The 26,775-nt window shown below is 36.5% G+C and overlaps 1 protein-coding gene across 25 annotated transcripts in view; it reads right to left on the bottom strand.

Moving 5' to 3' along the window:
- DLG2 (discs large MAGUK scaffold protein 2) overlaps window positions 1-26,775 on the bottom strand; it is a 2,060,086-nt gene that overhangs the window by 384,518 nt on the left and 1,648,793 nt on the right. For all 25 annotated transcript variants that reach the window (XM_086678450.1, XM_086678461.1, XM_086678456.1 and 22 more), the window contains one exon: window positions 2,682-2,750. In XM_086678450.1, the coding sequence (XP_086534576.1) occupies window positions 2,682-2,750 (69 nt within the window). The remainder of the gene's footprint in view (window positions 1-2,681; window positions 2,751-26,775) is intronic.

Here is a 26,775-nt window from a genome sequence, read left to right on the forward strand (position 1 = left end):
CTCAAGTCCAACTGGACTTGAGAAGTTCACAGGCTGGGGGAGACTATTTCCTCTCATGTGTTTATGTAGTCTCTCTGTCCTAAACTTTCTCAGATATATATACCAGAAATGTAAGAGCATTTGTTATGCAGGTCCTATATTCTGTCTTTTGGAGCTGAGGATAAGCCAATATGTAGAAAAGGCTTACACTATTCTTTAATGTGTTTAACAAGCATTTAAGTATAATCTTGGCAATTAAAATACTTTTGTATATAAATATTAACTCAACAATGAAGCAAACTCAATGATGTGGATTGCTTCCACAAATGAGCATTACCTGTGTATATAGGAGTAAGTCTCTCTAAAGTAGCGATGACACCAGTCCCTGACTGTTTTAACGAATCTTTATTTAATATAAATGTGAAACTCTCCCGCCTGATAAATTAAGTCTATGTTATGAATAACAATAACAACAGCAATGAACATTATACTATACTATAGCAAATACACATATAATTCCAGTAATATTATAAAAAACAATAAATATAATTTTAATTATTGAGAAAAACTCTGTAAGGAAATACATTTTACAGATGAGGAAATTGAACATATAAAATCAAACAAACAAACAGACAAACAAAAAACAAACAAACAAACAAAAAAACAAGCCATTTGCTATCACCCAGCTCATAAGTTCCTGAGCCCAGATTTAAACTCAGTGATTCTGGCTATGATCCAGAATCTAGACCACCTTCAATATTACTACAGAACCAAATGCGGTGAAGTATTGATTGAGTACTTACTTTGCCTTTGTTTTTTTGTTTTTTTTTCGTGAACTAGAACAAATGTTACAATTAAGACACTGCCCTGTTGAGAAGAAAGTTACTTAAATTCTCCAAAACTAAATTCATATTTAGCAACCACCCCTATCTCTCTGTTTTTGTTTGTTTACTACAGGAACAAAAGTGCTTTGACATTCTTTACCATCACAAACAGAAAAGACAGGCTACCAGGGGAAGGAGGTGTCCTTTTCAGGGAGTGCAGTGACTATGGAGAGGCCACATTCCTTTTGCTCACCTTCCTATGGGTTTAGGGACATCCTGAGCTGAGGGCAAGAAAGGGCACTCTGAAAAGTATTTATAGTATTTATACTCTTCCAGGAAGTAAAGAGCAATGTCTCTTTCCTAGGTGGATATCCACTTACCCATGGAATTTCCTGCATTGCCCTGTTGCTACCCAGGTTGGAAAAGAACCCTGGACAGTGAAGACAAGAAAGGTCAGCCAGGAAGAGAAGAGGCAAGGACTGTCCCTGGTAAGCTCAACTTGAGGAGGAGGAAAGATACCTGCCACTCATGCCTGCAAGCCTCATGTTTGAAGCTGCTGAGGACAGATGAGAAAGGGGCACTCTGGGAGGAATGGGAGGGACTGCTAGGGCTCAGGCAGTGGTGCATGCATGGTAAGTCACGGTGTGCCATTGCTAGGAGTTCTGTGGAAGAGACAGCTGAATCATCCAAGGGACCACATGGCTGGGGGAGCTGTGGGAGTCTCCCAGCATCTGTGCATGGTTGACTATCCACCCATCCAGGCTACATCACCAGAGATAACCAAGAAAAAGGGACTGGCCACAGTGGAATGATAAGGAAATTCCATTTCCAGTTTCCTTTTTTGCCCCAATACTACCAGAGGAGAAATCTAAGAGAAATGACAATCTAGAGGGTGATGTGAGAAGGAGAAGACAACACCTCTGTCAACTCCACATTCTGGTGGAACTCAAGCCCTAATTAAGTTAGAAGGAGGGACAGAGGTCTGAACAAAACAAACTTTTAAAACAGAAAGGCTTGAATTGAAATGTCATTAAGGAAGCCTACCTGTCAACGAGAAATAGGTTTGAAGCAAATTTGGTAACAGAGATTGGAAAAGTAAAATGATTTAATTTTTATAAGTTAACCAATGAAATGTTCTCAATTAAACCTGTTGTAATTATCAAGCAAGTAGAGGGAAATATTAGCCCCTTCCCTCCATCCTCTCCAGCTTTTACCTGATTGGAGAATTCAGAAATACAAAACACTAAGTCCTCTACAGGTAAGACTGCTCAGCCAACATCTCCATTCTTATCTCCTGCTCCACTGTTTCACACACCGTAGGCTGCATCACTCGATCACTTAATGGCCTTATGACACCTCGTGCTTGCTCATGTATTCATGTTTTTGCACATGCCCTTTCTTCTGCTCAGAGTACCCTTACTTCCAGTGTCTGTCAGGCAAATATCCACAGATGCTTCAGTTCTCAGCTTGAGAGTTATATAATCTCTGAAACCATCCTGAACTGCTTCCCCCTCCTTTGATGCCCATTTTCATCCATGTGTCCAACCTGGATCCTCCCTTAATCTCTTATATGCCTCTCTTTGTGATGGTTACACAGGATACAAATTTGTGTCTGTATTTCTGCCCCTCCTACCAGACAATAAGAGTTCTGAAGGGAAAGAAGAGATCTTATGTGTCTTGTTAAACATTGTACCTAGCACAGTACTTGGCATATAACATAAGTTTTATAAATATTTGCTAAGGAAAGAAGGAAGGTAGGTAGGGAAGGAGGAAGGAAAGAAGGAAGAAAGAAAGGAAGAAATAAAGAAAATTTCTTTACGTTCAAGTGATGAGGCTGCACGGTTTAGTTTAAGAGAAGGCTCCATATTATTATCTTACCCTTCCAGGGAGATGGCCCGTTGGAGAGTTACGGAAGGCTGGCGGGTTGCCGTGCTGTGCTGAGAATGACTGCAACAAAGAAAGAAAAACAAACACAGAACATTTATTTAAAATGTCTTTGCACATTCTCATCAGTCTTATTGTCAAGTAAAGGGCCCATCTTGAAAGAAATACAGTAGAGATTGAATGGCTATTCTTTGGTGATAAGTGGACTCATCCACAAAATTTAGTACTCTACCAGATAAGGGGTTAATATTTCTTTAAAACTTGATTTCAACATGTATTATTCATTTGAAGTAAACTTCAAATGACAGACATTAATGGAAACAAAATATTTAGAAGAGGTAATTTTTTCCCTTTGGAATGAGACAACAAAGAGCATAGAAATATAAACTTCATCATAATGTAGTGTCTTACTTTTTTAATGCAGAACATTTTTTATAACAAAGTTTAAAACAGTGAATTTGAACATCAGAAGTATTTAATTAGTATAAGTTTTCATTTTAGTTCACACTTGTAACACCTGTAAAATTAGTAACAATTCAGCTGCTGGATGAACACAAAAACTTGAAAAATGAGACTATGGTTGCATACCAACCTTAGAATTTAATGTAATTCCACATCTTGTTTTGGTCACGTGGTAATAAGACCTATCTTATGGATAAGCAGTTGCAGTAAGAATTATAATGTTTATTCTTCCTTAGGCACTTATATTGCCTGAGTCATTTTTCTAAGTTTGTATGTTTATATCTTTTACTTCTCTCAATCCTATGAGGTATGCACTGTCTCCATTAACAGATGAAGAAACTAAGCTAAAGAGAGGTTTAGAAACTTGTCCAAGTCATGTGGTAAATACCTGTGCTTGAGATGGCATCTACACTGATTTTAAAGCCATTATTCTTAACCATCATGTTGTCTCATCTCCCAATTAGTGACAATTTTTCAAGTTTGTAAGAATGTGCTTTGCAATCTCAGAATACTCTTCGATTAGAGAGAGTTTTGTCTAAGATATGCACAATGACAACAGCAAGAAGCAATGCTTTGTGGATTTCCTATGTGTTAAAATGTATTATAAAATGTGTTTCAGTGTGTAATGTTAGTTTGCAGTATTGATTTAATATCTTAGTTGTAATGTTAGTTACATATACATATAGGGTATGAAGGTGTATATACACAAATATATGAATACAGAGAACCCGAGTCCACTGTTTGTAGAACAGTTAGACACCTTTACATAGACAGCTCCACCATTTCTCAGCATATACTTCTGAAAACACCAACATTGTCAGAGAGCCAAGCTGTAGCCTACAGAGTTTCATCCAGAACTTCGGTCATTAAGGACGAGAAGCAGTATCTCTCTGTGAATAGTTTTTAGTTGTGACGTGGATGACAGTTATGTGAGGTTGAGGGAGCAAAATTTGGGACAGTAGCTAAAAGCTAGAGAATGTTTTTTTAAGTTAAGGATTGTGTCCTAAGTTTGCTGGCATCCTTCACAGTGTCAAGCACTATATATGTTCACTGAACATGTTTTGATTGACCAGTTGAAAAGCAGCAGAGCATTCAGGAGCTGGACCATGTAGCCAGACTTCCTGAGTTCAAATCCCAGCTCCACCACATGGACCAATGTGACCTTGCTCAATATCTACCGGTATCTGTGTATCAGTTTCTTACCTGTGAGATTGGGATAGTAATAGTACTTTCCTCCAGGGATTGTTACAAGGATTCAGGGAATACAACATTTAGAACAGTGCCTGTTACATGGTAAAACTACATAAGTGTTTGTTAAGTAGATGAACTAATATGATTTAGCAGTGTGTCTACTTTAACTTTATTTAGTACTAAATAAAAATTACTTAGATCACTTCTTTCAGCTATCTAGTCACTGCCCCAAAGTGTATATTTGTGAATATAAGTTTGGTGACAAATATCAAATTAAAATACATTTTCTATTGTAAAAATACTATAAAATTAATGAAAATCAAAATAAGGAAAAGCTTTAAAAACTCACATATAATTCCATTACCTTGTATCATGTTACAGAATTATCTAATTTAAATACTGCAGCTGTCCTATAGGTATGTATGGGTATCCACATTTTATATATTAAAAAAGACACACAGAACTTTAATGACTTATCAGAAATCAACAGCCAGAATTCAAACTAAAGCCTGTCTTGTTGCCAAGTGTGTACTTTCCACACTATGCTATTTGCTTTCTATATGTCCACATGTGCTTGACATAATTTTATATATACATGGACCATATATAAGATTACATCCTGCATTTGTTCCTCACATTATAATTTAAGCATTTTTATAGGGATTCCATAATTATTATTTTGGTGTTATATAATGTTACTTCCTCTCAACATATAATAATAATTTACTATTATAATATAATGCATATTATATAATAATTTATAATTATATAATTATATACAATAATTTATTTAACTATCCTTTTATGGTTAGGTATTTGGGTTTTTTCTACTGTTTTAATATCATTAACAATGCTTCAGGAACATATTGATACCAATTACTTTTTCTTATTTGACAATTTCCTTTGACTATATTCCCCAAATGCAAACATTTACTAGGTCTTTTTGTTGGTGTTGTTAAAGCTTATTTAGTTATTTTGAGAGAGACAGAGATAATGTGAGCGAGGGAGGGGCAGAGAGAGAGAGTTTCTGTGCTGTGAGCGCAGAGCCAGATGTGGGGCTCAAACTCCCAAAACTGTGAGGTCATGACCTGAGCCGAAATGAAGAGTCTGATGCTTAACTGACTGAGCCACCCAGGCATCCCAACATTTACTAGGTTCTTGATTTATGCTATTAATTACTTTTCAAAAGTTTTGTACCATTTTATTACCTCTTCTCTACCTATTATATTTAATATATTTTCAAATAAAAAATATAGAATATATAAACATCACTTTCACCACAATCTTAGAGGCACTGATATTATAATTAAAAAAACTGTTAAGTATAAAATGATACTTCAGATTTATGAGTACTTCTGTGTTCATTAGTGAAAACGACCATTTTTTCTATATGCTTAATTGCTAATGGTATTTCTTTGTTTAAACTGTTTAATCCCTTCCTTTACTGTATATATTCCACTAGTTTAGGAAGTGCCAACAGTCATTCTTGGGTAAAGATCAATGATGCTTGCTAACCAAGATTAATGAGTAACTAGAATTCTTGATAGCTTCCTCACCATTAGCCTAGCCCATATAATTAAAACAAAGAAATATTCAGTAATCTCACTTTACTTATCACTACTTTAAACTAATTACTTTATTATTCTCCTTTAAATTATTCCAGTAATGTCTCTTTTAAAGTTTTAGTGACACTTAAATTACATGTGGAAGACACCTTGAAGTACTCACAGAATTTGAGTCCTTTTACATTACACATGCAAAGTCAGCCAGTTTCTCAGTCTGTGAATTTCGAACAGAGCCTTTTACAACATGTAATTATCCTTTTACTTTACTAAGACAAATACAGTGAATTATCTGTTAGTCAAGACCTACAGACACAAGGGAATTTTTGTTATTCCCTGATGGAAATATGTAAGCAGGACTTGAATGGGGAATGGTTGCAAAGCATATTAGGAGCTACATGATAGTGATAATAACTGGTATTTTTATAAAAAAAAATGTTTATTTTGAGAGAGAAAGAGTGTGCACATGAGTGGGGGAGGGGAAGGCAGAGAGAGAGAGAGAGAGAGAGAAAGAGAGTGAGAGAGGGAGAAGGAGAGAATGCCAAGCAGGTTCCACATTGTCAGTGCAGAGCCTGACATAGGGCTCACTCCCACAAACTGTGAGATCATGATCTGAGCCAAAATCAAGAGTAAGATGCTTAACCCACTGAGCCACCCAGGCGGCCCAACTGATATTTTTACTCCCCTGCCCCCGAATATCTTCCCCTTGGGACCAAGCAGGTTCTGTGCATTTCATACTGTTGAGTACAAAGACAGTGTGTGGCTAATTTTACCATGACTAACAAATTCCCAGTGACCACTGCCTAGCCCTTTCAGCGCCTCAGGCAGTGGCCAGCCAGATGGAATTCCAGACAGAGAACTGACATAGGAAGAATCACAGCAGGAAAGAACAGCTAAAATTTAAAGCTCTTTAACACTGGAGAGCTAAGTGTTCAGAATGTCTTTGTCTTATGGCCATCATTTTCCTATCATTTTTCTAGATACTTTGAAACATCTATTCAGAAAAGCATTCTATGATATGCCTCCCTCACCTCCCCAACACAGTTGACACAGTGCTCTATGCACCATCCCATTTTTATCACACAGCCAAAATAGCCCCCAGGACTGAGAATCACCACCATTTATTTTCATGTCTTTTTTTTTTTCTTTCTGCTAAATCATGTATGTTTTCAGAGCAAGGAGTGGGAATTATCCATTTGTACATTCTCATCTCAGGGCTGACTCACAGAATGTGCTTCATAAATGCCTTTTCAAATGATGAAAACCATGGGTTGGGTTCCATCTATCTGTAAGACCCCATTCCCTCTTTCAAACTTTATAACAACATTGAGACTAGCCATTATGCTAATTTTTGAAGGAAGTTAAAGACCAAGGTCTCACAGCTAGTAGGTAGCAAGAGTAGAAACCATGTTTGCTGGCTCTAAAGTGCTTGCTCTTTAAGAAAAATCATGTTGCCTTACAGAAAGATGAAAGCAAAGCTCTGTGGATAGTTCAGACAGAGGATCCAACATATTTTGTCAAGAAATGCTGAATCTCACTGAGGGTCACTGACAGTTTTGTTTGCATAAAATAACACCCAATATTTTCTCTATAAATGTCCAACATGCATGTCAGTGGCGTTTGAAGATAATTTAATACAGGGACTTCTCTGTCCTATCCACACCACCTTATTAGTGAGCCCCGGACATTTGTGAGCATTTGAGTGATAGTGGCTGAGTAGGATGAGAATGAGGAAGGTTTAGCAGCATGTCAGCACCCATACTGGGGAAGAAGTCCTGTCATGTGGCAGGAAACATATGGCATCCCTTGGTACGTAGTAGCTTGGTTGACATGACAAGTCAGGCAACTGTGGAGGTAAATATTACCAAGACTTTTTAGGATTTAGAGAGAGATAACAGTCTTATTGCCTTTCTAAAAATTATGCTGTCATTTGAATAAAACAGCCAGAGAACAGTAGAATCTCTTTTCCAGGAACCCTCTGATTTTCCAAGTAAAAGACTGGCTGTCGCTTAAGAAAATGAAATTGAAATGATGCTGAAAGATTCATTCTTGTTGCTGCATTAACTTTAAATTTTTCTGAGCATCTGAATTGAAGCTGTTTTATTACACACACAACACAGAGGGCCTAGATGGCGGTGATTAATGGGTTTTTAATTTTCTCCCACTCTAAAGCAGGAATGGACAGGATAACCAGTCTTTCAAAAATGTTGTAACATTAAAACTATGTCATTTTATGGAGAACACAAAAAGGCTGTTGGGTCTTCTATTAACAAACTGGTAACAGTAAACTTATTTAATGTGCCTTGCTTGTAAAGTCCCATCCAACTAAAATACTTCCTGATGTGTTTTCAATAGTCTGCTCCATTCTTCACTCATATTTTTGAAGAACTGTCATCTTTCCTTGTCATATTTAACTCTTCACCAATCTCTTGAATGCCTGTATCTATCATTTATCTCATCTCTCTTAATATTTATTTTCTTTTATATTTCTACTTTCCCTTTCTTCATATACATGCATTAAGTTGCCACTATTCTTAAAAAGAAGAGTATGTCTTCTTGAGTATTCAATCAGCACCTCAAATGCAACATAACCAAAACACCATTACCTTCCCCCATGAAGCTGGATATCTCCCCTGTTGCTTCATTGACACTTATATAATTATTTATATCTTCTGGTAACATCTAACAAATGTTAACTGGGAAGTGCTTTAGATCCCTCTTTGATTCCTCAATAGTATAGCACTCAATAAATACCTGATAATAAAGAAGATGGTAAAATCAAATAACCATTTGGGCCCTTTGCTATAGATAACATTTTTCAATAAATCTCTAGGTATATTTGATAGGAAAACCATCTAGGGTGGATTGGGAAGGATATATACATATTTTAAATGGTGTAGAAGGGAAAGAAGATTTTCTGAGAAACTAGAAGAGCATGATCAAAATCATGGAAGGCCGAGAGTATGTGTTGTGCTCTGGAAACCTTGAGTGGTTTGGCTTGGCCAGAGCAGAATAGCCAGAGATGAGTAATGACTTGGGGTGGGTCAAGAGGGGCAATGAAGACCATGCCAAGAGGTCTGGACTTTATCTTGATGGCAGTGGTGAGCTCTCTAAAGTTAGGGATCAATATGATAATCTCTGTGATTCAGAAGAGTAAACCTAAAAATACTCTGCATGGTGGAAGGAAGAGGTGGGAATCTACAGTCAGGGAGACCAATGGGAAATAGTCATGAGAGATAAAATTAATAAATGTCTAAACTTGGGCAATGGCAGAAGGAATTTTAAAGGAAGATACATTTAAGATATCTGGAGATTAGGGGCGCCTGGGTAGCTCAGTCGGTTGAGCGTCCGACTTCAGCTCAGGTCACGACCTCACAGTTCGTGAGTTCGAGCCCCGCGTCAGGCTCTGGGCTGATGGCTCAGAGCCTGGAGCCTGCTTCTGATTCTGTGTCTCCCTCTCTCTCTGCCCCTCCCCCATTCATGCTCTGTCTCTGTCTCAAAAGTAAATAAACATTAAAAAAAAATTTAAGGGGCGCCTGGGTGGCGCAGTCGGTTAAGCGTCCGACTTCAGCCAGGTCACGATCTCGCGGTCCGTGAGTTCGAGCCCCGCATCAGGCTCTGGGCTGATTGCTCAGAGCCTGGAGCCTGTTTCCGATTCTGTGTCTCCCTCTCTCTCTGCCCCTCCCCCGTTCATGCTGTGTCTCTCTCTGTCCCAAAAATAAATAAACGTTGAAAAAAAAAATTAAAAAAAAAAAATTTAAAAAGATATCTGCAGATTAAATATCCAGGACAAATAAAAGGAAATTATAGTGAGGGCAATTTGATCTCCAGAATTGATCTAGTGATCTGGGGGAGGGGGTATTTCTTTTAAAGTTAAATCCCCTAGATAGAAGGGGCTTGCTCTTCCCAGGGTACAACAATAGGTGTTCTTTCTTCTAGAACTTCCAAACAAGGCTTAAAAAGTAAACAGACTTCGGTGTCACAAGGGTGAAGTGGTAGTGAGGAAGAATGTACTAAGGGATGTGTTACTGACTAAGAGGATGATGGCACTGTTAACAGAACCAAAAAGTGCATGTTTGGGTAGGAAAATATAATTGAGTTTGGTTTTGTACACGCTTAGCTTAATGTACCTGTTACATCTTTGGGAAATATAATCTGCAGTGTAACAGCTCTACCTATTGAAAATTTCTTCCTTCTCTGGGTGTAACCCCCATTATGTCCAGAGTGGGCACCAAATGACAGATATTCTTGCATGTTTTACTCTTTCTAATAAACATTCCTAACACTTCTGGTTCTTTATGAGATAATTTCAAGACTCCTAGCTATCTTTCTGTCTATACTCTTATATTTTTTCTTTTTTTTTTAATTTTATTTTTAAGTAATCTCTACACCCAAAGTGGGGTTTGAATCCACAACCCTGAAATTAAGAGTCACACACTCCACTGACTGAGCCAGCCAGGCACCCCATATTTCTTCTGATTTTTACTTAAATTTTAGAACCTAGAAATGAATTCAGAGTTCCAGATGTGTTCAGACCAGGGTTGAATGCCATGAGATGATGACTTTCCTCCATCTGCGTTCCATACTCCTGCCAGAAGAGCCCAAGATAACACAGAATTTTAAAGTTTGCTTAATTGTATTGTTAAGTTTAGGGTCGAGCTAACTTCTCATGTATTTTTGACGTCAAATGATTCAAAATCAATTCTATCACATAATTGTAAATTGGGTTTTTGGAAACTCAATATAGTTAATTAATAACCACTATTATCAAATTTATTGGTATTAATTTTGATCTAGTTTCATAGTTAGGCTAACATTAGATCATCAATTTAACTCAATAAATATATATTGATATGCTACCCATTACAGAACTTCACTTTTTCATCTAGTTTGTATCATTTTCAAATATAAGATATCTTTCACATTTTCATGCAAAATTTTAATTACAATAAGAGAAAAGGACCATGCACTATAGCAGATCATCACAGATCCTCTTCCAGTTTAACAGTTAGCACAAGTTTTACTACTGAGCTCTCTTAATCAACATCTTTTTATAGATTAACCAATCCTCTCCATCCCCTCAGTGACCAGTGTCCACAGCAAGTGGGATGTTCATGGCCCATATATTCTCATTCTTTCCATGTGACTTGTACATTTACCAAGAATCAGTTGTAATTATTCTCAAATCTGTTTATTTTTATTGTATTCATTTTATATATGTATGTATGTATATACATTTTGTATATGTATATGTAATTTATTTAAATATTACAAAAATGAAATATGAGCAAATGAAAAGAATTGTTTCTATCAATCATAAGTTTACTGATCTAGAGAGACTTAATCACATGTAGTTCAAAACATCAAAGCTTTTGCACAGCAAAAGAAAACAAAGCAATGAAGGCAACCTAGCAAATGGGAGGAAAATATTTGCAAATGATATATCTAATAAGGGGTTAATATTCAAAATATATAGAAAACTTATACGACTCAACACACAAAAAACAAATAATATAATTAAAAATGGTCAGAGGACCTGAATAGATGTTTTTCCAAGGAGACATACAGATGGCCAACAGATACATGAAAAGATGCTCAACATCACTAATCATCAGGGAAAAGGAATCAAAACCATGATGAGGTATCATTGTACACCTGTCAGAGTGGCTAAAATCAAAAACACAAGATAGAACAAGTGTTGGCATGAGAATATGGGAAAAAGGAACCCTCATGCACTGTTGGTAGGAATGTAAAATGGTAGAAAACAGTATGAAGGTTCTTAGAGAATTAAAAATCAAAATACCATTTGGTCCAGTAATTCCACTACTGGGTATTTACCTAAATAAAGTGAAAACACTTAAAAGGTATATTTACTCCTATTTTATTGCAGCATTATTTGCAATAGCCAATATATGGAAACAACCCAAGCATCCATTGATAGATGAATGGATAAATGTGGAGTGTGTACACACACACACACACACACACACACACACACACACACACACACTGGAATATTACTCAGCCATTAAAAAATTGAGATATTGTCATTTGCAACGACACAGATGGACCTAAAGGGTATAATGCTAAGTGAAATAAATTAGTCAGAGAAAGACAAATATCATATGATTTCACTCATAGATAGGATTTAAGAAATAAAACAAATGGATAAAAAAATTAAAAGAGAGGCAAAAGAAGATTCTTAAATACAGAGAATAAACTGGTGAATGCCAGAGGGGAGGTGGGTGAGGGGGTAGGTGAAATAGATAAAGGGGATTAAGAGTACGTTTATGTTGATGAGCACTAAAAAATGTATAAAATTGTTGAGTCATTATACTGTACATCTGAAACTGATACAATGATGTATGATAACTATATTTCAATAAACAAATTTTTAAAAATTAAAAGGCCAAATTACCTGGAAAAAAGGAAGTTTACTGATCTAGAAAGACTTAATAATATGTAGTTCAAACCATTGCTGCCAAGTTAGGTGACAACTGTAAAAGTCAGAAAATAATTATAAAGTTATTTCATTTAGTTTTCATTTGATTTTCATTCTAATTTAAAGAAATACAGAGAACTGAGGGTTGATGGGGGCAGGGAGTTGGGGAAAATGGGTGATGGGCATTGAGGAGGGCACTTGTTGGGATGAGCACTGAGTGTTATATGTAAGTGATGAATCACAGGAATCTACTTCTGAAGCCAAGACTACACTGTATACACTGTATGTTAGTTAATTTGACAATAAATAAAAAATTAAAAAAATAAAGAAATCTAAATTGAAAGCCATGGATAATGAATTAAGGGTAAACTTTATGCAAGAAAAATGAAGTAGAACTTCATAAAAAACGGGCCCTAGATTTTTGGCTTTCCTAATCAATTTGGTGTACCAAACATTTTAAAGCAATTACCAGACAATTCAGATTCTGGAAAATAACATAAAAACTGTGGCCAGAGGTTGACGATGCTAGAGAAAATCTTAAACTTCACATATAAAAAGTAATGAAGAACACAATTTGTTAAGCGATATCAGACAAATTTAAAGTTGTGATGATTTATAGAAAGACAGTGTGCGACACTGGACTAATGGAGATGATCTCTTGAAAACTGGAATTAGGGACAATAAAGAAAGCATGCATTCTGGGACAAACAGATGGATCTAAAAATGAGAAAAAAGTTAGATCAAATTCAGGGCCCCAGGTTTCTCATGCCATTGTGAAAGATGCTACAAATGTGTTTTTACTTTATGTTGAACAGCTTCAATCAAGTCAGTAATAACATGGTGACTCAAAAAAAAATGGATGAGGTTTATTAGAAGTCCCATTTCTTCTTTTAAATATCACCACACCACTAATTTTATTGTGCAGCCATACAGTTATGTTTTTTAAATTTAAGGTGAAGTAATCAAGGCATGCACGTATCTTTTCGTTATCATTCCAAATGGTGACTGCTGTGTCCAATCTTTTGACCAACAGATTAAAAACTGGTATTGGTTGTGTGGGTGATGAGAAGTTCCATCTTATGAATGCCTAGCAGGATTATCACCCAGATTTCAGTTTTCTCCTCATCTTCTTTTAAAAATGGTTGTTTCTTGAAAATACCTTTCAGTGTACACCTGTTTATTAGTTTTTTAATGTTTATTTTTGAAAGAGAAAGTGAGTGTGAGCGGGGAGGGGCAAAGAGAGGGGGGGCAGAGGATCTGAAACAGGCTCTGTGCTGACAGCAGAGAACATGATCAGGGGCTTGAACTCATGAACCTTGAGATCATGACCTGAGCCAAAGTCAGACACCCAACTGACTGAGCCACCCATGCACCCCAGTTTTCTTCTTGTCCTTAAAGAACATTATGGGAGACTTCACAGTCTGCTTATAGGGGAGACCTAGAGAGTTTATACTGTATGACCAGAATGTGGTTAAGGGGAGATCAGAACATAGATCCAACTCCTAGCCCATGGTTTTCTCTGTCCTATTGCACTGTGACTTCATCAAATTCTTCTCTGTGACAGAAGTTTAATGATAAAAATGACTGGCCCAAACACTGGCCAGTCTAAAAATCCTGGTCATCACTGTTAAGTCATGTAAAACTCTGAGAGTACACTTCAAATGCTGATCCCAGTATTTTCCCCTCAGGACTGAACTGATATAAGAATGGTCTCAAAGCCTGAAACATCAGGAGAAAAATGTAGTATTTTAATACAGCAGGCATATTCCTGTGTTTATTCATTTTATTTTTGGATGGCAGACTGCACATCATTCTCCTTGGCTTCTGTAGCATGCAAGCTGCATCCCAGGAGGTCATGTATGAACATGTATCAAAAAGCTCCTTCCCACATAGACTATTCTTCACAAGGAAAGTAAAAACATTGAATATAGTAGAGCGTAAATCAAGTCTTAGCTAGCTCCACCAACACAGCAAAAAGGAAAACAAATTTCCTTTCAAAAAAGGAAAACAGATTTCAATTTGGAATTTTACATAAAATATAGACAAGTACTGCAGAATGCACCAACAATTAAAAAACTTGGAATGGGAAGATTTTTGTATACCAGTTGTGATTTTAGTCATTTAATGGATATGGCCCTGGGTATCCCTTTATTTCACACCAGAAACATATCTTTCAGGATAACACATTCTTTTTATTCTTTGACAATATCTGGGAAGCAGAATTTTAAGGAAAAAAGAACAGAAGTCTAGAAGTCATAAATGTAGGTTTTCCCACTGTGCTCCTAATGAGAGCTCAAAGGTCTTAGATAAGTCATCCCAATTGACTTGTTATGGTTTTTTATTCCTCAGTTTGAATAGGAAACCATTGTTCCTGCTCTCCCCATCTACTTTATGGGGTATAGATGGAGAGAAGAACTGTTATGGGGAAAGGAACATGATCTTGGGAGTTGATGGCCTTGGATTAAGGATTTCTTATCCTTTTCTTAATTAGGTTCTTGACTATCTTAAAAACCACTCCTAGATATGTTCCTGTCATCAGTATAATGCAGATAATAGCACCTTCTCATAGATGGCTCTGGGGGGAAAAAGGGCAATATATGTGAAAGAAATTTTGTAAGCATGAAGCATGGGGAATAGTAAGTGGAAATTAGTTTCTAGAGAGGCAGTATGATTTGGTCACAGGTGTCTAACACTAGTGACTAGAACTTGAACTAACCAATGGATCTAAACAATAACAACAACAACAAACAACTAGATCTAAAAAACATCAGGGACATGGGATCTCTAGGATTTGGCAGTTGTGTGTGGTAGGTGAGTGAGGAGTCTAGGACAACATCCATGTATGAGGTTGGAGTTGTTGGATCATGGTAGCACCTCATACTGAAAACGGACTATGGGAGTAACAGATTTTGGGGGAATATAATTATTATAATATTGTATATGATTAGTTTGGGGAACCTGTGTGGCACCAAGGTAGAAATGGCTCATAAGATAGTTAGAGATCAATCTTAGTAGACAGATCTGTTGTAAAGAAATACATTTTGGAATTAACATTTGAAGTATATTTGAAGCCATGGATATTGTTAGAAATACTGTGATCAAAAAGACTGAAAGTTTTGGAGACCTGGAGATAACCAACAATGTAACATTTGTAGAGGAAGATAAATCTGGAAGAAGACTAGGAAGGAGTGAGTGGAGAAGTAGGAGGAAAAGCAAGAAAATATGAGGTAATGTCAGCTAACAATGGGAGCAGGGAGATAGTTTCAAGAAGGAGAGTTTGGTCGACAGCTGGCAAAGACTTTAAAAAGTTTAAATATGAAACACAGGGGAAACTGGTCCCTAGAATTTGAATTACATTCTGTAGGCAAATAGGAGGTCATGAGAAATTTTAAACAATATTAAAATATAGTCACTTATGAAGTTTATAAAGAGCTCTCTGTAATCCCTAGGTATATAAAACAGCTGCAGACAGCCAAGAGCTGTAAGAGGAACTTGATCTTAAGACTAGGTGAATACCAAAACTTTCTGTCCTAGCTTATCAGGGACCAGTCTGCTATACCTTTCTGTATAGCAAATGGAATGATTTTCTTTCCCCTGGCAAACCAGTGTAGGTACCAAGGGAAAAAAAAAAGAAATGGAGACCTTTGACTCTTACCATACTGCTGGGTTCTATTTTCAATGAAGAATTGCTCTTATTCTACAACATAGTTTCCTTATTGATTTTCATGTAGACAGTGAGAACCTCCACATAAACAAAAGCTGCTTGGTTTGGTGGAATGTATTAGTTTGCATGTATGAGTTTATGGAAAACTCCAGATGTTTAGCCAAAGGATAGTTGTTCTGCTCGACATCTGTAGTCTGAACATTCCTCACAAAGGCCACCATAGAGAAGTCATCACCATCAGTGTACTAACAAGTGAAATGTGAAAGAGGCTAATTGTTCATTTCCCTCCGCTCTTCACTATTCACACTTCCAAGGTAAGAATTGCCTTCTCTGGGATTCTCCCTTGGTGGAATAGGTTCAAAGTAGTCATGTGGTCATTTGTTCAGCTAAGCTGCTACTCATTACCAGAACTAAAAATCTGAGGTAAAACCCAACATAAAAAAGTACAGTGCTTTCTAAGTCTCCTTGTATCGATTTCTAATTTAGTCCCATAAAGTGACAGTAGGTGCCAGCAGCAATCCCTTTCTGTTTAAACAAATTCTTGTATCCCCTGGGGATTAATTTTCCAACACAGAGCAACATTTTTGTGTGTGTGCAACAATGAAAAGCTTGACAATATATAGCATTCATAGCGATTGGGCTATCAATGTAAAGAAAATATCAAATGTAAAATATCAATGTAGGTAAACCGTCAAAACACTAAAATGCTTTGTCTTTGAATCTTAATGACAAACTTCCAAATGAAGGACAGTTAATATTTATCCTCATTAATGAAAATGACTCCCTCTTAGCAACCAATTTGAAAACAAGTTACAATTCTGTGAAGATCCAAGTGAGAGGATTTGAAAAGGCATAGAATAAAAATTTTAAACCTAGGCTAGTTTTCTTCTCCACATTTCTTAATATTTCCAAAGAATTTTAAAAATGATCTCTTTAAGAAATCAAAAGTTTAGTACAATGAAACATACTGGAAGGCTAGACATTGATAGACCTCAATTTCCCAATCGCTTCATCAGCCAATATCTAATCATTAGCACCCACAATATACAAAGCACTGTGCCTGATGTAATGAAGAAAACAATAAAAGCTAACGCAAGAGCTATTATGTCCAAGCATTTATAATACAATCTGAAAGGAAAGACATCAGTCTACTCATTTGATCATTCCAATTCATTCTCTCTCATTTTAAAAATAAACAACAGCACTGTCCACTGGTTGTTCAGTACAACAACCTAGGCATTTTCATTGATTCTCCACTTGCAGCTATCATACTCCACAACCAATTCATTAACAAACTCTTTTCTACCAAAAATGGCTCCCACTCCCCAGTGCTGCCACCCTAATGGAAACATCACCTTCTCTTGGTGGAATGTTCCAACAGCCTTCCAACTGGCTTTTCTCCTGTACTTCTAACAGCTACTTCTCATAGCAGCCTGTGAGGAGACTCTCTTAAAGGATGAAATCAGATCATGCTTTTCCCCTGCCTATAGAAAAACTTCCCAAAGATTTCCTCTTTGAGTTTGAATAAAATTCATGGTCACTTCCAGGGCTATAAGATCCTGCGGTCACTGTCTACTTTTCAGTGTTCACTGCTCACCACTCTGTCCATCATTTCCCAAGACCTAGCCATCTCTGCCTTCTTCCTGACTCAGATATCCTTGCTAGTTCCTCTGTAAGGGCATCTGCATTCACCACTTGCTATGCATCAGGTCTTCTCTTGAGCATCTCCCTCTTATTCAGGTTACAACCTCCCCAGGGAGGCCTTCTCTGATCTTCCAACTAAAGGCACTTCACTCTCATCTCAGGAAATATACAGCCTCTTACACTACTTTCTTTCATAGCACTTATAACTCCCTGAAATCATCTATTTTTTGATAATTACATTCATTGACAACCTTTCAAGAATATTGCTTCCATGAGTAGGAATTGCCTTCGTGTGTGTGTGTATACATACATACATACATACATACATATGCATGAACACACGCACACTTAGCCCCGCTCTACCTGGATAGGGTAAACTCATGAATTCATTTAGGATTCTTTAATGCCATGATTTAAATAAAAGGTCATTATTTTAATACCACTTGATTCATTCTGTGTATCTTGCTGAGGTAATGCTTTCCTAGATTCCATTTTTCCCCCTGTCTTGGTTCTCTGAAATACCTGAGAATAATGTAGTGACCTGATTTCAGAGGGACCATCCAGTTAAACCCTGTTGGGGATTACTATGTTCTCCAACTTCATGTTATGTCTTAATGTGAGCATGTCATTGGTTTGTAAATGCTCCAAATCCTTTGTATACCTCCAGTTTTTATCAAGGCACATCCTCATTCATTTGTACACTCATTCAACCAACATTTGTTGTGTACCATATATGGGCCAGGCAATAACCCATAACACAGTTCACTTAATCTATCATCCCATATTTACTAAATTATTCTACTTGTTGCTTTATTGTAACATCCTACATTCAGTTGTCAATGTTTCTGTACCTATTAAAAGTCAGTACTATGTTAGGTATTATGAGAGACACAAATAGGAAGGAAGCCCAGTTCCTTCCATTAAGGATGTGATAGTTTACATGGGAAGATGGGTAAGTGATCAATTGATCAAAAAAAGGAAAAAGGAAAGAAGGAGAAATACATTGAGCACTATAACGGGGGATGTCGACCCTAGTCTTTAAGTTCATAGAAAGGGAAGTAAAAGGGAAAAGAGAATTTCTTTTTTAAGATTGTGTGTATGTGTGTGTGTGTGTGTGTGTGTGTGTGTGTGTGTGTGTTTACCCTAAAAATTTGAGAAAGCATTTCCCTGAATTTTTTTGCATTTTTCTTGTGGGGTTTCAAAATGTTAAATACTGTAACAGGATCATTTTAGGAATAAGTCAAGTTAAAAATAATGCAAACATATCTGTATTAGGACATATTATGCTATTAAGTACTAGTGTCCATTTTAAGCAGAGTGGAAATATTTATTAGGGAAGTGGAATTTCAGAACAAGGGGACATTTCCAAATGGCTTTTATTTTGAGAAAACTTCAGCCATTTTCTTTGTACAGGGCTATTTATTTATTTATTTATTTATTTATTTATTATTTTGAGTATAGTTGGCACACAGTTTTGCAGTAGTTTCAGGTGTACAACATAGTGATTCAAGAAGTTCACACATTATGCTACCCTTACCATAAATGTAGCTACCATCTGTCATACAGAATAGTATTACAACATCATTGATGATATTTCTCATGCTGTAGCTTTTATTACTGTGATTTATTCATTCTGTAACTGGAAACTTATATCTCCTACTCCCCTTCACTTATTTTGTTCATCCTTCTCCTCCCAACCCTCACCCCCCATAATCATCAGTTTGTTCTCTGTATTTAAAGGCTGTACAAGGCCTTTTAAACATGATGTTTGATAACTAAGAAATACAAAGGAATCATCCTAAAGTGATTTCAAGAGCCATAGTCCCTGCCATTGCTCTTTGCCCAACCTGCTACTATTTATTCTTTGGGACTTTGTCTCATGCACAGCCAAACTGGAAAACTCTTCTAACCTCTCAGCTTTGTTTCCCTTGTACCTGGGCATACACTTATCAAGGCATTTCCCACACTACAGTAAAGGACTATTTTAAAAATGGCTGTTTCCCCAGCTAGACCATGAGCTCCCTGAAGGCAGCAACCATGGGGAACTAACCACTGTACCCTCTCACTCCATGACAGTTGGATTCTTTGTTATGCTGTTTGCACTGGGATCCTAAAGCAAAAATATTCAATTGTGTCAAGAAAACCATTAATGATTGCATTTAATGAAACCAAATAAATATACCAGGAATTTGTCTATGTATAGAAGACCATTGACAAGGTAAAAATGAAACTATACTCTTTAGTAGACCATCTCAAATTCAAGGAAATGGACAATGCAAATAAGGAAGGAATCTGTTACCACTTAAAGAGCACAGTAGTGAATCTTAACATTGGAATAAAATGTGGTGGAGTTTAATATATGACAACGACAATAAATGAATTCTATTCTGCTCCAGTAAACTCATGACTTATGGAAACATGGAGTTGAATGACAGTCATTAAAGTTACAGAGATACAGGATTTAAGCAATCAGCCATGGCAGGGTTTACTTGTGTCCATTGTCAGTGCTGCTTAAGCGATGCTGAAAGTCATCAATGCACCTAGGCATAAAATCACAGAATCCTAATCTTCCCATACAGAGGTACTCACTGTGATTATAGTCAAATGTCATTTTAAAGTTAGTTTTGTGAAAGATGGAACAGCCATATTTTTTTTTTGGTAAAAAAAAATGAGGCAAATAGTTTTACCCCATAAACAAGTATTTTTAACACATCCTCTAGCTATTGGTAGTTTTTTATGGATTAAGAAATATTAAAAAATACAAAAGTATCCAGAAAAGGTGAACTTATAGACAGAAAATAGATTAGTGGTTATCTAATGGGAATGGGGATTAACTGTAAATGGGAGTGAGGGATCTTATTGGGGACATGAAAATGTTCTAAAACTGATTTATAGTGCTGGTTACGTGACTGGATAAAGTTACTAAAATTTACTGAATTATATACTTGAAATGGGCACAGTTTATAACATATAAAGTATACATCATGAAATCATTAAAAGAAAAACTAGGGCAAAATACAAAGCTTGAAAAGTGTAACATAAGAATTTTTTTTTTTAAATTATGTGTCACTAAGGACTTGTTGCATTTTTTATTTTTTTAATGTTTATTTATTTTTGAGAGAGAGACAGAGACAGAGCATGAGCAGGGGAGGAGCAGAGAGGGAGACACAGAATCTGAAACAGGCTACAGGCTCTGAGCTGTCAGCATAGAGCCCGACGCAAGGCTTGAACTCACAAACTGTGAGATCGTGACCTGAGCTGAAGCTGGACGCTCAACCGACTAAGCCACCCAGGCGCCCCGGACTTGTTGCATTTTTAAGCTCTAAATTTCTAGGATATTTACCAAATTTTCCCTCTGATCCCAGACAAGCAGAAAGCATCATTATGTAGAAGGGTGGCCACCTGACAATGACATTCATGTTTAGTCATGCTTTCTTCCCTGACCTTAAAATAAGATAAGTCATTTGTTTAGAGGCTTCACAAAGTGCAAGCCTCTAGGGCTAACTGAGTTCAATGTGATGGGGTATCCACCAGTATGTGGTGATTTTAGCTGCTGACATTTGGTTTATTCTTTATATTTGGACCACAGATGACATACCACTATTGTATTTGGAGCTTTGTGGCATGGGAATATACTGACAGACAAGCAAGTGAGACAAAACTAAAAGCATACATTTAAAGGGAAGGACATAAACTGCCCCCAGGGAAATGATGTTTTGTTTTTCAATTCCTTTAACCCCCTCTGACTATAAACTAATATGTAAGTGAAACTACCAGGACCTGAACTGTGTTTTCAATAAAAAACACTCATACTTAAAATGTTAATTGTGGCATTTAACTTCTATTTAAGTCTCTACTCTCCAAATCAGCCTTTAAAATTTACCATAATATTAAGATACTATTTATCATTAGAGAGAGCAAAAGAAGTAACTTGTTTCTCCAGCCATCTTGGATGAAGTAGAGGCCAAATTATTCATTAAACTGTTCACCCAATGATCTCACAAATATCAACTGCATGCCTAATATGAGCCAAATACTTTCTGAAACCTAGAGGTAAAGCACATAAAATAAAAGAAATCCTCTTCCTCATTCAGGTTACATTCTTATGGTGGGAGTACATAGGGGGTAAAAAACAAAACAGTAATAAAAATAGCTACCATTTATTTAGAACTTACTATGTCTAAGACACTTTGTTAATTGCTTTTGCATACATTACCTCATTTGATCTTCTTGAAGGTTGCTTTGTCATCATTTTGCAGATGAAGAAACAGGCTCACAGAGGTAAATGCTTTCTCTCCAGCTACAAAAACTTGTAAGAGATAGGATTCTCTGCCAGACTCTGAAGGTTCAAAATCTGCTTTTAGCTACTACAAATGTTGCCTGTACAAAGGGCTTTAAGGATCAGTAGTTGGGGTGCCTGGGTGGCTCCTTCAGTTGAGTATACACTCATGATCTTGCAGTTCGTGAGTTTGTGGGTTCAAACCATGTGTCAGGCTCTGTGCTGAGTGACAGTTCAGAGCTTGGACACTGCTTTGAATCCTGTGTCTCCCTCTCTCTCTGCCCCTCCTCTGCTTACGCTCTTCTCTCTCTCAAAAATAAATAAACATTAAAAAAAAAAAAAAAGGGTCAATAGGCCATTGCTCCGTGAGACCTTCCAGTAGAGGGGCAGAGCCCGTCAAAGCCCCAGTCCTTCGGAAGTAAGGGGCAGGAGAAAACAGCCGCATCTGACAAAACTCGCGAGAGAGGTACTGCCTGGGGCCTGGTCACCGACAGTGAAAAAATGGGGAGTGGATGAAAACTGAAGACAGAGGATGGGTGCACGATCCAGGAGAACAGACTGGGTAACTGGGTGACTCCATTTTCACCCCTCCCACGCATGTGCATACACACCTACCAGCGCTACAACAAACCACCCCAGTAGGCTAGCCGCGCCATCTAGCGGAGAACGGAGCCGTTACAATGAGTCCCGCCCAACTTCACTCTTAAGAACACAAGTCTCACCGCCAGCTTAGTTAATGGACTATAAAGCACTACATAGATTGACTTCTAGGGAAAACCGAAGTAATTTCAGTCCTACTTCAATCTATTCAATTTTCTTTCTTTCTTTCTTTTTTTTGCTCTTTTACACTTCTTTTCTTTTTCTTGAATACAGAAAGAGAAAACACTCATTTTTATTTTCAATTTTTATAAAAAATATTTTTCTTTAATTTTTATTACTATATTTTTTACTTTTGTGTAAATTTTTTCAAATTCTATTTTACTTCCATCATTTTATTTTAGTCTACTTCAGTGTATTCACCTTTTCAAATTTTCAAACCATTTCCTTTTTTTCCTTTCTTTTTCTTTTTTTCTCTTTTTCGTTTCTTTTCTTTTCCTTGAATGCAAAGAAAGAAAAACTTCATTTTTTACTTTCAATTTCTATTAAAAGTATTTTTGTTTAATTTTTTACTATAGTTTTTGCTTTTATATAATTTTTTTCAAATTCTATGTACTTCCATCATTTCATTTTAGTCTACTACAGTGTATTCACTTTTTCAAATTTTTAAACGATTTCCTTTTTTTTAATCTTTTTTTCTCTTTTTTAACCTTTTTTTTCTCTTTTTTGTTTCTTTTCTTTTTCTTGAGTACAGAAAAAGAAAATATTCATATTTATTTTTGCTTTTTATTAATTTTCTTTGATTTTTTTCTACTTTAATCTTTACTTTTGGGTATATTTTTTCAATTCTATTTTACTCTCATCATCTCATTTTAGTCTACTTCGGTGTATTCATTTTTTCAAATTCTCAAATGATTTCCTTTTTTTTCTTCCCCACTTTTTCTCTCTTATCTGTCAAACTGCTTTCAACACCCAGACCAAAACATACCTAGAATCTAGCATCATTTATTCGATTTGTGTGTGGGGTGTGTGTTTAATTTTTTAATTTTAATTTTTTTAATTTTATTTTTTTAGTTTTCATTTTTCTACCTCATTAATTCCTTTTCTCCCTTCAAAATGACAAAACGAAGGAATTCACCCCAAAAGAATGAGCACAAAGAAATGACAGCCAGGGATTTAACCAACACGGATTCAAGCAAGATGTCTGAACCAGAATTTAGAATCATGATAATAAGAATACTAGCTGGAGTCGAAAATAGATTAGAATCCCATTCTGCAGAGATAAAAGAAGTAAAAAATAGCCAGAATGAAATTAAAAATGCTATAACTGAGCTGAAATCATGGATGGATGCAGCGGCGGCAAGGATGGATGAGGCAGAACAGGGAGTCAGCAATATAGAGGACAAACTTATAGAGAATAATGAAACAGAAAACAAGAGGGGGATTAAGGCAAAATAGCACAATTTAAGAATTAGAGAAATCAGTGACTCATTAAAAAGGAACAACATCAGAATCACAGGAGTCCCAGAAGAGGAAGAGAGAGAAATAGGGGTAGAAGGGTTATGTGAGCAAATCATAGTAGAAAACTTTCCTAACCTAGGGAAGGTCACAGACATTAAATCCAGGAAACACAGAGGACCCCCATTAGATTCAACAAAAACCAGCCATCAACAAGGCATATCATAGTCAAATTCACAAAATATTCAGGCAAGGAGAGAATCATGAAAGCAGCAAGGGAAAAAATGTCCCTAACCTACAAGGGAAGACAGATCAGGTTTGCAACAGACCTATCCACAGAAACTTGGCAGGCCAGAAAGGAGTGGCAGGATATATTCAGTGTGCTGAATCAGAAAAATATGCAGCCAAGAATTCTTTATCCAGCAAGGCTATCATTCAAAATAGAAGGAGAGATAAAAAGTTTCCCAGACAAACAAAAATTAAAGGAGTTTGTGACCACTAAACCAGTCCTGCAAGAAATTTTAAGGGGGACTCTCTGAGGGGAGTGTGTGTATACACACACACACACACACACACACACACACACACACACAAATATATACCAAATATGTATATATATACATATATATACCAATATATATATATTGTATATATATATATATATACACATACTATATATATATATATATATATATATATATATATATATATATACACACACACACATACCAAAAGCAACAAAGATGAGAAAGGACAAGAGAACACCACCAGACATTCCAACTCTACAAGCATCATAATGGCAATAAATTCATATCTTTCAATACTGACTCTAAACGTCAATGGGCTCAATGCTCCAATCAAAAGACATAGAGTAACAGAATGTATAAGAAAACAAGATCCATCTATATGCTGTTTACAAGAGACCCACTTTAGACCTAAAGACACCCTCAGATTGAAAATAAGGGGATGGAGAACCATCTATCATGCTAATTTTCAACAAAAGAAAGCCAGAGTAGCCATACTTATATCAGACAATCTAGACTTTAAAATAAAGACTGTATCAAGAGATGCAGAAGGGCATTATATCATAATCAAGGGGCCTATCCACCAAGAAAACCTAACAATTGTCAACATTTATGTGCCAAATGTGGAGAACCCAAATATATAAATCAATTAATCACAAACATAAAGAAACTCCTTGATAGTAATACCATAATAGTAGGAGACTTCAACACCCCACTCACAGCAATGGGCAGATCATCAAATCAAAAAATCAACAGGGATGGGGCGCCTGGGTGGCGCAGTCGGTTAAGCGTCCGACTTCAGCCAGGTCACGATCTCGTGGTCCGTGAGTTCGAGCCCCGCGTCGGGCTCTGGGCTGATGGCTCAGAGCCTGGAGCCTGTTTCCGATTCTGTGTCTCCCTCTCTCTCTGCCCCTCCCCCGTTCATGCTCTGTCTCTCTCTGTCCCAAAAATAAATAAAACGTTGAAAAAAAAAATTAAAAAAAAAAAAATCAACAGGGAAACAATGACTTTGAATGACACACTGGACCAGATGGACTTAACAGATATAATCAGAACATTTCATGCTAAAGCAGCAGAATATACATTCTTCTCCAGTGCACATGGAACATTCTCCAGAGTAGACCATATACTGGGACACAAATCAGCCCTAAGTAAGTACAAAAAGATCGAGGTCATACTATGCATATTTTCAGACCACAACTCTATGAAACTTGAAATCAACCACAAGAAAAAATTTGGAAAGGTAACAAATACTTGGAGACTGAAGAACATCCTACTAAAGAATGAATGGGCTAACCAAGAAGTTAAAGAGGAAATTAAAAACTATATGGAAGCCAATGAAAATGATAACACCACAACCCGAAACCTCTGGGACACAGCAAAGGCGGTCATAAGAAGAGAGTATATAGCAATCCAGGCCTTCCTAAAGAAGGAAGAAAGATCTCAGATACACCACCTAACCTTACACCTTAAGGAGATGGAAAAAGAACAGCAAATAAAACCCCAAACCAGCAGAAGACAGGAAATAATAAAGATTAGAGCAGAAATTAATGCTGTTGAAATAAAAAAAACAAAAACAAAAACAAAAACAAAAAACAGTAGAACAGATAAATGAAACCAGAAGCTGGTTCTTTGAAAGAATTAACAAAACTGATAAACCACTAGCCAGTTTGATCAAAAGAAAAAGGAAAGGACCCAAATAAATAAAATCAAGAATGAAAGAGGAGAGATCACAACCAACACAGCAGAAATAAAAACAATAATAAGAGAATATGATGAGCAATTATATACCAATAAAATGGGCAATCTGAAAGAAATGGATAAATTCCTAGAAACATATACACTACCAAAACTGAAACACGAGGAAATAGAAAATTTGAACAGACCTATAACCATCAAGGGAATCAAATTAGTCATCAAAAATCTGCCAAAACACAAGAGTCCAGGGCCAGATGGCTTTCCAGGGGAATTATACCAAACATTTAAGGAAGAGTTAACACCTATTCTCTTGAAGCTGTTCCAAAAAACAGAAATGGAAGGAAAACTCTTTCTATGAAGCCAGCATGACCTTGATTCAGAAACCAGAGAGAGATCCCACTAAAAAGGAGAACTATAGACCAATTTCCCTGATGAACATGGATACAAAAATCCTCAACAAGATATTAGCCAACCGGCTCCAACAATACATTAAAAAAATTATTCACCACAACCAAGCTGGATTTATACCTGGGATGCAGGACTGGTTCAATATCCACAAAACAATTA

This window comes from Puma concolor, chromosome D1 (genome assembly GCF_028749965.1).
Source record: "Puma concolor isolate L17-30 chromosome D1, mPumCon1.1.hap2, whole genome shotgun sequence".
Taxonomy (NCBI): domain Eukaryota; kingdom Metazoa; phylum Chordata; class Mammalia; order Carnivora; family Felidae; genus Puma; species Puma concolor.